Source organism: Cucumis sativus, chromosome 6, assembly GCF_000004075.3.
Source record: "Cucumis sativus cultivar 9930 chromosome 6, Cucumber_9930_V3, whole genome shotgun sequence".
NCBI lineage: Eukaryota > Viridiplantae > Streptophyta > Magnoliopsida > Cucurbitales > Cucurbitaceae > Cucumis > Cucumis sativus.
In genome coordinates this window covers 19,208,050-19,222,977 of record NC_026660.2, presented here as the reverse complement: position 1 = coordinate 19,222,977, position 14,928 = coordinate 19,208,050, and the positions used below count along the sequence as shown (strand labels likewise).

The window sequence follows — 14,928 nt, the reverse complement described above, 5'->3', positions numbered from 1 at the left end:
GTCTAATAGAGCTGATGAATATTTGAAAAATATGACAAGAATGGACAATACTTAATTTATTTTGCTAAATTTCTATAAACTCTAAAGTCATGGTTTTCGTGTTTAATACATAATGCCAAGAACTGATATTTCAAAAAAGCGTAATCATACATTAACGAAAGCATGGTAATTCATTCCTCTTTTTCGATATAAGGAAACCTAGTTTAAGGCTGCTTGAATGTTTGGGGTTGCCAATGAAAAGTAAAATTTATTAACCACACGCAAATGAACTAGATTCAAGAACAACCAACAGATACTTCATTGGTTATTCAAAAAAATCAAAAGGATATAGATTTATTGTCCTAGCAATAGTACAAGAATAGTTGTAACTAGAAACTTAAGGTTCATTGAGAACTGTAAAATTTGTTGGGTTTGAAATTATGCAGTGGAAATTCAAGAAGTTAATATGAAATTTTTTTCATTTTTAACTTATTCCCAAGTTGTTTTCGTAGATGTTGACTCTTAACTAGAGGTGTAAGAATGACCCGAATAACCTAACGATCCAGACTATCTAACCCATATTATATGGTTTGGGTTAGGTTAGTTTAAAGTGTGAGTTGTGTTGGGGGTTGAAAAAATAAATATTTAGATAAATCACCTACTTTAGACATGATTTTACACAAATGTCTCAAAATTTTATTTATTTTCTTAATTAATATTTCTTGTTTTTAGGACCATTTTAACCTTCACACCGATTATAAATAAAATTGATTTTCAAAATTATATATAGTATAATATCATAATTATATTACACTATATTTATTATCTATTTTATAACTTCAATAATTAATGTAGTAAATAATACATATCTATATTTGCGTTTAATATTAGGATATCATTTATTGGAGAAATAATATGACAATATTATATTAAATAATTTCTACAAACTGACTTTATTTAATTTCATCCACAACACAATTAGAGAAATCACCTTCCACCTTTTCGGTGTCGTCCACGTTTTTACCGATCGATCAATTTTGCTGTTTATTCAATTTCATTAGCAACACAATTAGAGAAATCTCCTTCAACTAAAATTTTCACATTACTATTTTCATGTTTTATATTTTTCATGTACCTACATAATATACAATATATTTTTTCATATACCCTAATTTGTTGACTAGAGACTACATAATATACTATATACTTTTCATATACCCTAAAAAAAATTTGAAGCATGAACTACATACTTAATATACTATATTTTTCATATACTCTAACAAATTTTGTATATAACCATAAACCCTTACTCATCGAAATTTTTTTTGAAAGAGATGAACAAAATAAGAAAGAATGAACAGAGAGAGAGAGAGATCGAACAAAGAAAATAATTTTTGAACAAAATTACCAAAAGAAAAATAATTATGGGATATAATTTTGATTATAACATTACCATAATAGAATTAATCGCATACAATATTTACATACAATATCTAATAAATCAAATCATGGTCCACTTTTCTTATTTCATTTTTCTATTTTTTTAAATATATTATTAATAATAAAGATTGGTAGTTTGGTCGTTTAAGCTCTACATTTGTGTAAAAGTGAAGTTCATTAGAACATTTATGAAAATTTTGAGAACAATCGGTCAATCTTGTAATAAGGCACTCTATTTAGGCTATAGTTGTTAAAACCCCTTGAAAAAGTTTGCTTCGACCCAACCCAACCCAAATTAGCTATACATATATATATATAATTTATTTAATAAAAGTAAAGTGAGTAGTTTTGGTATAGTATATATAAACGATTGTATAGAAAGTTAGCCGGTCGTATAAGAAGTAAACGATCATTTGAAGATACAAAGCTAAACGACTGCGTAAGAGGGCAAACGATCATTTAGAAAACTAAACGATTGTGTAAGAGGTTGAACGATTGTATAAAAAGCTAAACGATTGTGTAGGAGGTTGTAGGGTAAATGATCGTGATAGTATTGAAAGCTAACAATTGTATGGTGGAAAAATCTGATAGTATAATAACATCTTCATTAGAAAAAATTTATAACTCCTTGGGGTCAAACTTAGCATGAGAAGAAGAGGGATGTTTGTTTATTGTATGTTTTGCACTCTATTTTCTCCGGTTCTTTTAATTATTGAACTTGTGGATGTTTGTTTATTGTATACTTTACACTATATTTTTTCTTTTTCTTTTTGGGTTGTAGAAAATTAGTTTGAATTTATAGATGTTTGAAACTTTGAACTTATGAATATTGAATTTAAACTTTACGAATATTAGAAATGAAAAAAAAAAAAAAACAATACAACCCAACCCAACCAAACTGGGTTTGAAAAATTAATTTCGGTTGTCTACCCCAACCAATCTGAAAATATGTGTTGGGTTGAGAATGTCTCCCAACCCAATTTGTGTATACCACATTCTTAACATCAACAATAAAAATAAATTAAATTGATGATTAAACACACCACAAAATGATGAATTAACCTATCTATAATCGAAGGGAACACAAGAAATAGAATTTTGGCTATATTTCAATCATGTGTAGTGAATGAATAAAACTCAAATGAGGTTAGTTAAATGATGATTCACATAATTTTCCATCCTATAAATGAAATCTTTCATACTATTGGGCAACTTTCAATAAATTTTTTGTAAATAATTAATTTATTAGGTTAATTGGAAAAAGTAAAACATGTAGATCAATTTATGAAAAGTCATTGTAAATAAAAACATTGCTGAAAATATATTTATAAACTATAGCAAATAAATTTTAAAATGGTTATATTTTATAAATATGGAATATTATTTTACAAATATTTTTCAATATTATTTTATAAATATTGAATATTATTTTATAAATAGCAGGTCAGTTTACCTAGAGGAAAGGGAAACTGACACCAACTTTGTCCAGATTTGAATCTAATAGTTTACAACTTAAAATTCCACTGAAAGTATAACTTTAAATTGAAGTTTCAAAAATTTTATCCAACAAACTCCAACCACAGTGTCAGTATGTTACGTTATCACTCAAAATTTATCATTTTACATCATCTTTATTTAAAGAGTTTAAATAAAAATATTTTTTTTGAAAAAACAGTTGATCTTATACTGTAAATGAATATTTGGAAAAACAGTTGGAACTAATACTATCGACAGATAGAGAGAAAAAATATGAACAATGGTGTACTCCAAAGAGTAAAATCACAACACTAAACTCCGCCTATAATTAAACGTAACTCAGATGTTTAAACTGTCTGTCACATAATCGTTACATTATGGAAGAGGATAATAGAACTAAAAACTACTCCAAAAGCAAAGAAATTGCATTGCACATTATTGTTTATTTTGAAATATTAAAGGGGGGAAAAAAAGAAGAGGAAAAAGTGAGATATGGAAAAAACAGAAAATGGGTTCAGATCACATGGCTCTGTGCTAATTACTATTGTCAACATCCATGGGAATAGCAGCTGCTGCCAAAACATGTCCCTAACAACTTAAGCTGCACAGCTACTTTACCCCCAGATCGCCTTCAGGTCTCACCTCACAAAAAGACTTGCTTCCTACACACAAAAAAAAGAAAGACACACAAACTTATGAATCACAAGTTATTGTGTTTTATGTTAAAACATGTGGCATCCATATACAATTCCATGAACAAAAACCTGACTAACTTCTCTACACAAAAGAACAAAAGTAATGACTCATAAGTTCTTGAGTTTTGTGTCATGCTTCTATGTGATAAACAGGTTGTATTTAAAAAAGTTTATGGGTTTCTCCATAGAAAGGTGCACCAAAGGTCCAAACAAAAGCCAGTCATTACAAATATTCAATAATTGAAACTTACACCAACAGAGGCTTCTGGTGCTTGTTTTAAGCCCCAACAGCATCCCAAATATCAAAATAAGCCAAGTATTTAAAACATTGTTAGAGGACGATAACAAAACGAACTTACTTTTCCTCAAAAAACAAAACAAAACAAATCTTACTTATTAGTGGAGGGTGCATCTATAAATTTAATTTTTCAAGAACTAACACTCAAGAATCGAACAGTTCTAAAAACTTCAAATTTCTTCACATTTTAAACAAGAGAATTAGTGGTCTACTATTTTCTCCTATTAAAGTTTCAGGGGATGTTCATCAGATGAGTTGATAAAAGATCATAAAGAGCTTTATCTTTTACCCTTTTTAGAGCTCATCCTTGGCTTCTGAATCTTGCTTTGATTCCTTGGGTTTTGACTCTGTGTCCTTAGGTTTTGTATCCTCTGCAGTTTTATCACGATTTGTCTCAATGAAATTTATGATGTCTTCCTTGGATCTATCACCATTATACTCGACCAGCTTTCCGCTTGCTGATCTGAAATACAAAGTAGGGTAACCTTGGACTTCAAAATCGCCAACTGCAATGTCGTTTGCCGTGGCATCCTAACAATTTAGGGAAAGGAAATGAATCAAACCGAAGTTTAAAGAACTGAATCAAAAACAGGGTAGAGGTCAGATATATCCAAAGAGAAAAAACATAGCCAAATAAAATATTGATCATATATATTTGGACTGTCTCATGGATCAAATATGCAGATAACCCTTGTACTAAAAACAGAAAAGAAAAAAAGGAAAAAAAAGGAAAAAAATGCAGATACCAGCTAAGACAGAGCAATACAAATAAACAGATCATTTACTGATGTTCATCTCTAGCATAGAAAGTTCACAGGCTACATGGGTTAAACGTAGAAAAACTAGTACATGCATTTATCACAAGAGGTAAGACTAAAGCGATTCTCATTAAAGATTCACAGGTAACGAATCTTACAAACTTAGCAATAACGACATCAGGATCACTTTCATATGAGACAGCCACTTCGTCTAAGGTTGGAGCAAGTTTTTTGCAGTGCCCGCACCATGGAGAATAAAATTCCAGTAAAACTGTCCAATGAAACAACATTAATTATCTTGATCTTGCAGTCTAGAACAAGAGAAGGTTAACCAAAAATACAACAAAATGAAATTAATGTAAAAGTTACTGTAGTATAAGCTAACTCATTAAAATTAGAAAATAGGCTTGTATTGAGGAAAAATTTTGCCCTACCAAATTTCAATTGAATATCAAAATGAAATGAAAAAAAAAAAAAAAAAAGGAAAACGGTTTTGATTGAACAACCAGTTTTGCAGAGTTTCACATTACAGGAAAATAAGAAAAATCTTTCTAATACCAAGCTTGATGATATGCAAACAAGTTGTAATGACTTTTTTTTCATTAGAAGTAGTAATGAGTAATTATTTGCCTAGTGAGTTATCATCAAGTGAAAATTAACAAATTCTCGGTCTTTAAGTACAAAAGTAATGCTGCTGCAGATGTACAAACATACTCAGAATTTAAAATGAACAATAATGAACCCTGACATACCATTCTTTCCTGATTTATAGACTACATCTTGGATGCTATCAGCAACAACCACTTTCACAGGTTCATTGTTACTCTCGGGAATGGGTTCTGACTTTATGAATTGTGGCACTTTGCCATTCTGCAGTATCAAATTCTGAGTTAAAAACTACCCAATATAATTCCAAAAAGCAAAAATAAGAAATGAATTCAAAATACCAAAAACAAAACATTATGAAACTCACGAAAAAGAAGAAAAAATGAACATAAAATAAAGAATTTGAGCACCATGTCATGCAAATGCATCAATGGTACGTGAAAGAAAGAGTTTGACCTTGTAATCCTTCACCCAAGGAGCAATCTGATCAGCCTCCACATTGAATTTCACATACTTAAACCTATCATCTTTTTGCACAAGAAGGACAGGCACTTGATCTTCCTTGAGTCCAAAATACTGTTAACACAAATCATTAAGGTGGTATTAAACAAGTGAGCCATAATGGAGAACAAGGTAAGCAACTAAAAAGACACAACAAAATAGAATACAAACGTTTAGAGCAGCTTGACTGGATTCGCTGTCTCCAATTAGGAAACTTATTTCTCCTTTGTACTGTTCAGCAACTTCACGGTACTTAGATTTCAAAGAATCAGCAGCCTCGGTGGTGTAGTTCAGAAAAAACATAGCCTACACAACAAAACAGAACTATATTTATCAAACCTCATATTACCGTATTCACGGAAAATTTTGATTTTGATCCACAGAAAATAAAATCCAAAGTTGTTTGAACATTATAGATGCAATGAAATTACTAAAATCATTAGAGTGTAATATAATTGAAAACTTTAGCTTTTGCGTTCAAGGGTGATTTAAGAGAAGAAATTGACATGAACTAGATAAGAGTAAGACATTCATTTATGGAACAGCAGAAAAGCAAGCTGGGAACGTTAGTGCACAATTAGCTGAATGCAGAGAATGGAAACAATTCTTCAACTAAAAAGCACGGTTCTCACCGCGAATCATGTCACGTTACCTTATCATTAGAACTGGAGAAGAACTTGGAAAGGTATACATGATTGCTAGGATCATTATTGAACTCCGTTACAGTGGGAATACTAGATGATTCAATGAACTTCTCCAACTTAGCTGGATCAAAATCCTAAGTGCATAGCTCCAATAAGAATCAGCGTGCAAAAACTAAATGATAAGCCAAATCTACAAATTTAGCACACAGCAAATAAAAAATTCTGGTACCTTAAAATCAACAAACTGTTCATCGAATGGCTTGAAAAGCCTAACAACTGGGCCAGATACAGATGTTTCTCCACGCGGAAGTAGCTTAGCATCCAAAGTGTGACCAAAATCATAGTCAGTACGTAACTTCTCAGCCAAAGCTTTGAAGTTATTAAACTCGTCTCCAGAAAGCTTTGGAAATATCCCGACCTGCAAACCCAAGGAAAATTTAATTTCTTAGCTACTACAGAAAAATGTAACAAAATATAATTGGAAATAGAGGATGAGAGATCAAGTTCATACAATGTATACATCCTTGATGAGATTACTAGCATCCTCTGCAGATTTTATTTCAGCAGATGCCGGCCCACTTTGCTTCTTCAAGTAGTTAACAATGCCGTCGGCATCGCGAGGTCCCTTGTAATCTTGACTTGATTTACCCCCATTTCTGAGTATCTTAATGGTGGGGAACCCCCTAATTTCAAATTGAGTTGCCAACTCTCTGTTTGACTCCTCGTTGGCATCAACTTTGGCTAAAGTAATTGGAGGGTCGTGACTGCTCAAAACAGAGGCAGCTTTTTCATACTGTAAACAAAGAAAAGATTAGATAAACCCACAAGCAACAAGATCTTCAAGAATAATTCATCGTAAACAAAGAAAAGATTGGTTTACCTCTGGTGCCAGGCTCTTACAATGCCCACACCTACATTATTTGGAGAAAACGTTTAAAAGAATGGGTAAGCTCAATGACAATTCATAATGTAAGAACAAAAAGTTCATATCATAAATATGATTAGAAGGTTGAAATCTGGACCAATTCATTAAATTGGCACCGTTTCTGAAGGGGGAAAATGGTCCAAAAGGAAGAACATCACAAGGAGAAAAAGTCAAACATATACATAACCATAACCAATTAAAGAAATGCTTCGCAGTGATTATGAACAAGATCTTCTCTTGTGAGGATCTCAAATAGGTTGACATGTTTCCTTTATCCCTTTTAGATGTGTGTAATTGAGAACGAAGTCAAGTAGGGAGAGGATTCTCAAGTATACATTTCAACCATACACTCGTTCCATTGAAATGAAAACTCAAGAATCCGCTCCGCAGTCGACAGCATACTCAATTACACACCACATCAAAGAAATCAAACAGACACACATTGGTTCCAAAATGCTAATACCAAGATCACACCACCAAAACTGCTTAGCAACCATGCAGTAAAACCAACCCAAAGAAACAAAGCGAAAAGAGGAATTTAAATGCGAAAAACGAATCAGAGTTTAAAAAAAATAATAAATAAATAAACCCTCAGAACAAAACAACAAAAACAAATTGATCTCACATAAATCACAAAATCAAACCAAATAGCAGATATGACAAAGATCTGAGACGAAAACTTGAGAAAGACCGAAGAAGAAAATGACAATCAAAAGGAGAAGAAAAGCATACCAAGGGGCGTAAAACTCAACGACGATGAAGTCATGTTTGGAAACAACATCGGAGAAGTTGGAATTGTCCAAAGTAAGAACAAATTCCTTGGACGCAGCGTCTTCAGCGTAGATCGCAAAGAAAGAAGCAGAGAATAGAAGAGAAGCAACCACAAAGAATCGAATGAAAGATGAAGACGCCATTGTTGAAGGACTGGAAGGGGAAGCTCTCCGCAAACGAAGAGAGGTTCAGTCCGTGAAGGGGGTTTTAAGGGAGACCGGCTGAACGAGTTTTTGTTTTTTTTTTTTTTTAATTTTAATTACTTTTAGTATTCCGGGCAAAGGAATTAGATAAAGAACGATACAAATATGGTACTAGCACGTGAGTTACGTATGAGTTATTAGATCTGTACATAAGTAAAATCAATACTCGCGCTACATGTGGACAATTTGTAACGTGGAATCCTCTGATTGGTTAGGCCTTGTCATTTGTATTTGTTTTTCATCCGAGGGTTATCGCGCTAGACGATTAAATCGCCTATTAATCTATACCAATGTTTCGCCGTGGAAGAAAGAAAACTGTATACGGCTCCTGTTAGATTTTGAAATGTCAAATTAGCCAATAAAATGACGTGGCTAGTAATCAATGGACATTGAGGTTTCAAAATATCTAGTCAACTGAATTTGATTCGTTAATTGTTTTGCATTTTGTGGTTTTGGGTGTACTGGAATATATCTCCTTTGGATTTTCATGTAGTAAGTTTACACTTTAGGGTGTTGTTATTTAAATTTATTTTGTAACAATTCAATTTTTATTTGTATAAGAAAAAACGGTTTTAGAGATTAATCCTTACGAAGGTAACGGCCTTACAGAATTAGATGCAATTTTTGGGCAAATTAAAGTAACAATATAAATTTATATTATAATTATACTAAATATATATATATATATATATATATAATTTAATTTAATTATTAACTCTTTCTTTAGAACTATTGTTTAGGTGAAATGCACATTTCTATTATGAATAAATTATTGTGAGCATTTATGGATTTTTCTTTTTCTGGATATTAATTATTATAATTGTAGGAGTAAATACATGATTTTTTTACAAATAAGGGAGACTGTATTAATTTAATTTTTTTATATATATAATTTATCAAATAATATTAGATGTATATTTTATCATGAACGAACATATTTATTAAGGGGTCAGGACACGTGCCCCTCACATTTCTGATTTTTATATTTTAATATTAGCTTTAAAGTGTCAAATTACAATATTATTTTAAAAAATGCAATTTTTTGCTATATTTTGTTTTTGGTATGGTTGTGTCCTCTTTTAAAATTCTAAGGTCTTGACTTTAGGATAAGCCATTGTATTTAGTAATTCACAAATAAGTACAACTTGAAGTGAGGAGATTTGAATATGAAATTCTTTGGTCTCAATTATGTGGACAACATTAATTATTCTAAAACATAATAATAACAATAACATAAATTAGAAGAATAGGTGTGGCATGAGCCTATCTCAATAGTTTAGTTGGTTTAGATAAGTGGTTGATAAATATCAATTTGATACACTTCTAAAATTTATGAATATACCAATTAAAAGCCTTGGAATAGTTATAGCATCAATTTAAGTCTTGTTTGATGAATATTGTTCAAAACTTACTATTTGAATCAATTGAAATTCTTGACTATTGAATGATCAATTCATTTTTTTTTTCTTTGCTTGAAAATTAAGTGTATTCTCCTCTTTATATTTTACTATGGTTTATATCTTTTATTAAGTAGAATGATTAGGTTTTTAGCCAAATTCTAAAAGTAAATTTCAAAATTTTACGATTGTGTTTGTTAAATTTTATTTTTTTAAATTAAGCTAATAGACATTGTTTTCACCTTTAACTTCTTTCTCGTTGTTATTTACTTTTTACTAATGATTTAAAAATTCAAGCCAAATTTTGAAAAACTAGAAAAAGTAGCTTTTAAATTTATTTTATTTTTTTGTTTTTAGAATTTTCTAATAACTCAACCATAAAAAATATGCAAACCATTATAGTGTATAAAATTGAGAATAAATATGTTTAATTTAAAAAAAACAAAAAAAACAAAAATGTTACCAAAGAGACGCCACCTCTTTTTAGTTTTCAAATTTTGAAGGTCATTTGTAAAATGTAGATAATATAGGAAGAAAGTTGGAGGTGGATAGAATATTAATAGGCTTAATTTTCAAAAACTTACAAAAAAAAAAACAAAACAAAATGGTCGTAGAGCCTAAACTTTTATAAACGAATAATGTATTAATTCTCAAACATTTGTAAATCTTTTTAAGTTGCAATTTAAAATAGAATCATGTTTGTTTTAGTCCTAACCTTTTGTTTTTTTTTTTTTTATTACTAAATGATGTGATTGCTTTTATATTTAGAAGATTAGACTCTAGATTTATCATATTAATTAAATTGATTCAGTGAGAGAATATTTTACCTGCAATTTCACATAGCTTATTTTTTATTTGAGTTTTTCTAATTTTCTTTAGTTTATTTCACATTGTTATGGATGTTAACACGAGCATATATTCATTTTTTATTCTACTCAGTTCTTATGATTTGCTTTAAAATTTCAATTTGACAAAAGAAAGTGAAACAATCAAGTAGAGAACGTCAATGAGTTGAGTCTTAGTAGAAAAAAAGAACAAAACTATTTTTTGAGCTTTATTTAATTTAAAGTGGGTTGGTTATGTGATTTATACAACAAATTAGGAAGATTTATTTTTATCAATTTAAATAATATAATGAATTTAGAGTCTAATCATCTAAATATAGAAGCCATGTAATGAAGTCTTAATTGTACTGACCAAATTAGTAAAACTCTTTTACATACTAAATATTTTAAAAATTTTAAAAACCAAAATAAAACAAGATATAAAGTTTAACGATAAACATAAAGTTTAAATTTATTTTTGTTTGTTTGTTTGATAATATGTAGAATGAGAAAATGGAATGTGTAATTTTAAAATGTACGGTAAAGTTTGGTTGATTTTAATCATTTACTTTTAATTTGAATAGCTATCCATCGAATTTATTTCACCTAATTGATTACTATATGACGTTACCTCAACTACACTACAACCTAATATTTTAAATGTTCTAAAAGTCTTATAGTTATTAATTTTCTTTTTAAAAATATTTCATGGAACTCTTCCACCAAAATTAATTTTTAGTGGAAGTCTTGAATCATGTAACCATGGAATTCTTCAAGTTCAATAATTTCATTGACCAAAATTAGTGAGTATTTTGAATAATAATGCCTTGGTCCAATTGAAATTCACTCTTACAATTTTAAATTTAAAGGTTTTTTTTTAAGGCTAATGCTAAATATTTATTTATCATTTTTTTACCTTGAAAATGGAGACTTTAAAGCTGATAGTAAACTTATTTATTTACATTATTGATTAAATTGTGCTTAATTTGATATTTATGATTTTTAAATCTATATCTATGATTTATATGCTTTCTAAATCTACATCTATAGTATATATTAAGAAAGAAATAGAAGTGGGAAACTTTTTGTTTCGAGTTTTGTTCTTTCTTTAGGTCATTTACTTGTTAATTACCTTGGTTTTGTTGTAATTTATCTTTTAACTTTATTTTTCAATTTGAAATTAATTATTATAATGACTGTCTCATTTATATAGACTATTAACATTCTCCTCTCATATTAATTATTTTGTATCTCTTTCAAATTTTCAATTCTTTGTTTTTTTTAAAACTTTATTTTTTAATTTGAAATTAAAATAAAATTAGAATATTAATTTAAAAGTAGGATATTTTTTTCTTTTAGAAATTGAAAAATTAATCAAACCTTACCTATGTAATTAAATCAAATAAATACAATTAATATTAATGCAGTGAGATATTACAAGTGAAAATAGTTAAACATCCAACATTTTTTTTTTGGCATGGGTGAAATGTGTGTGTATATAATTTGAAATCAACTATTTATATACAAGTTTAAATTTTGATTTCATATAATCAAAATTAGTCATAAGAAGAAATTTTTTTTGAAGAATAAACTAGAAATTTAAAAATTAATACAAAATATGAATAAAAGAATGATAATAAAAAATTATAGAGAAAAAATAAGTTGTTAGTTTCGTTGAGAGAGTGTAAGGAGTTGAATTGTTGGTGAGAGAGTTTTAGTTGAGGAGAGGTGTTTGGTGAAGATAAGGACCAAAAGCTTGTCTGAGTGATGAATGATAAGGACCAAAAACATTCAAAGTGTTGAAGGCTAGGCTATTAAGCTAAGTTGGTTGTTTTATTGTTTTTCCATTATGTTGAGTTGTAAAGATCTCATGAGGTTGAAGTTGGAACTCAATGGTGAATACTGGTTGAGAAGTTCCACTTACTAGGTGTTCAACTCATTATCTCGTGGATAGGTACGTTGGGTGTCTAGGCGGCACGCCTCCTTCTAGTCACATGAATTGGATAGCAGGGTGGGGGCGTGACAATAAACAACACAACAAAGATGGAAAAACTATCATACCAAGAAAACAATAGTGAATAGAAAAGCAACTAGGCTGAGAAGATGAACTGGCCTTAAGGAAGAAGATTAATTAGGCTTTTAGTCAAAGTAGCACAATCAGTCAAGGCTAACCTTCTTCATTTAGTGAATTGAGCATATGCCAACCTATTTTGGCCTTAAAAGGAGGATGATTATATTTGAGTAAAAAGTAGCTCAAACCAACCACTTTGGTCTCAATCTTGGCTAAGGATGAGTGGATGTCAAGCCTCAAAATTTGATGAAAAAGGTATGTCAAATGTGTGCTCTAGCCCATTTAGCTTAAGAGATAATGTAGGTTATCTGGGATGATTATGAAACTCTTATTCTAATCTTAGTTGGACTAAGATAAAATTCATATCAAGTCTTTTATAGATGCATCGTTATGACTTCATATGAGATATTTAAGTACTTCTAACTTTTTTGCAGTTCATGTCTCCAACTTTAGCATCAGAGCACATTTTTCTTTGTTTTATAGGTACTCTTTTATCCAAATTGTAAATTGTAAATTTATTTTGTGTGTCTACTACCATTAAGATTTCAAGTGTATCATCATTATATATAACGACAATCAACATTCAATTAGCTGTAACTTAATTTTGAAATGAAACATACATGTTTCCTTTTATAAACATATATAATATTTCTAGTGTACCAGTTATATATAAGATATAAGACATGAGTGTATTTAACATCAATCACTAAATATTTAAAGTAAGATACGAATGTACATATCAAAATTATATCTAACATCCATCAACATTTCAAGTGTATCAACGATATATCTAATACCAATCAACGCTTAATTAACAATCATACATTTTAAATTTTGGACCTTTGATAATTTTAGTATTTCAAAAGTATAGCAATTAAAAGTGTATTTAAAGAGACATTCTACTTTTACGTCTTCTCATATTCTTTGTTCCATTTAGTTTTATGATTTTAATTTTGGGCTTTCGCCCACCTCCCTTTGGTTTTGTTAAGTTTGCAAAACCTAAAACCTAAAAGAGATAGACATATACTAAATTTTAATAATTTTTGTTTTATTATTGTTGCAACTATCCCATATAATTTCTTCCATTTTAAGCTACAACATTCTACTATAAATTATGGTATATTATTCATCCAAAAACACATAAACAAATACAAATCTTCCTAATCATATAAATCACCACCTAGAGATTTGATATGGTGAAGTCTTCCACAAAGTTAGCTCTTTTGTTCTTAATATTCTTCTTTATCTCAGGTATATAGATCAATTTTAATTGTTTATAGAAAATATTTTCCCCTTTTTGTAATTGTTATTTTATTATATAACAATTAACAATTAAAATATTTCAGAAACGTTCGTATCAGATGCCAGAAATGTAGTAAACATTCCATGCAATAGTCGTATTGATTGTTCTGATCCATGGGACTGTGATTGCAAGCTCAACCTATGTTTTTGTCACCCAAATGCACCAGAAAAGAAATTTCTTCACAAAGCTTTTCCTGATTACGTGAGAGAAGAAAAGACAATGCTCGTTAAAAAATGAATGAAAAATTATCATATATTCTCCACTCTCAATTTCAAACTTCATACATAGCTCATAAATCGAAAGAAATGTATTTTTACTACAATACACATAAATAATATATGGCTATATTTCTCTACCAGAACAATAATAAATGACATATAAATCTCACGTCTATTTACGCTAACACTTCTATTTTCTTGTGATCCAAAGGTAAAGGTTGTGTATTGTTATGAGATGAATTCAAGAAATATAATTACACTCTCATAAAGATTGATAACGACATTTTGGAATTAATCAAATTCTCAATCACATAGATGAATGTATATTTTGGTTCATTATTTTATGCTATGTCCAGGCTAGCTTACACGTACCTCAACTAATCTCATGGACAACTTGTCTGGCTCAACAACATTTGATTGTCATGGAAACTTGGATCGAATTCATGATCTCTGAGTTATTGAGATTATGTCTATTTTTTTACTACTAGGCCAACCCATGATGGCTCGTTCATTATGCTATATTTGAAAATACTCCTATACAAAATAGAAAACAAATCAAGAATTTTGGAAACTTTCCATTATGATCCTTCATTACCCCACCGAGACAATTTTTTTAAAGATATTCAAATTATTGTACAATATAAACTTGCAAATGGAACTACATTGTAAGTGTGTGTTTTCTTTCATTTTCCTATGATAAACTTGTATCTTTTTCTTAAGTACATAAGAGTTGAATTTTAAAGTAAGTTCAGTTAATATGAAAAAAAAAAAAATAATAATAATAACCTAACAATTCAACCTAAAACATTGTTGGAAAAC

The 14,928-nt window shown here is 29.5% G+C and overlaps 1 protein-coding gene across 1 annotated transcript; it reads right to left on the bottom strand.

Annotated features, from left to right (window-relative positions):
- Positions 1–3,181: 3,181 nt before the first annotated feature.
- On the bottom strand, positions 3,182–8,334 carry LOC101216516 (protein disulfide-isomerase). The gene is made up of 11 exons (XM_004149750.3): positions 8,055–8,334; positions 7,278–7,308; positions 6,909–7,190; positions 6,627–6,815; positions 6,406–6,531; positions 5,925–6,059; positions 5,709–5,828; positions 5,399–5,516; positions 4,805–4,917; positions 4,178–4,419; positions 3,182–3,557 (listed from the first exon to the last, which is right to left on the bottom strand). The coding sequence occupies exons 1-10, from the start codon at positions 8,234–8,236 to the stop codon at positions 4,183–4,185; spliced, it is 1,533 nt and encodes a 510-aa protein (XP_004149798.1). The 5' UTR covers positions 8,237–8,334; the 3' UTR covers positions 3,182–3,557; positions 4,178–4,182.
- Between the last annotated feature and the right edge of the window lie 6,594 nt (positions 8,335–14,928).

Bases quoted from the DNA above. Each gene is read 5' to 3' on its own strand.
- LOC101216516 (XM_004149750.3), bottom strand. From the start codon at position 8,236: ATGGCGTCTTCATCTTTCATTCGATTCTTTGTGGTTGCTTCTCTTCTA. The intron at 7,309-8,054 runs GTATGCTTTTCT...CAAATAATGTAG, and splicing joins GTTGAGTTTTACGCCCCTTG to GTGTGGGCATTGTAAGAGCC. The intron at 4,918-5,398 runs GTATGTCAGGGT...TTCATTGGACAG, and splicing joins CTATAAATCAGGAAAGAATG to TTTTACTGGAATTTTATTCT.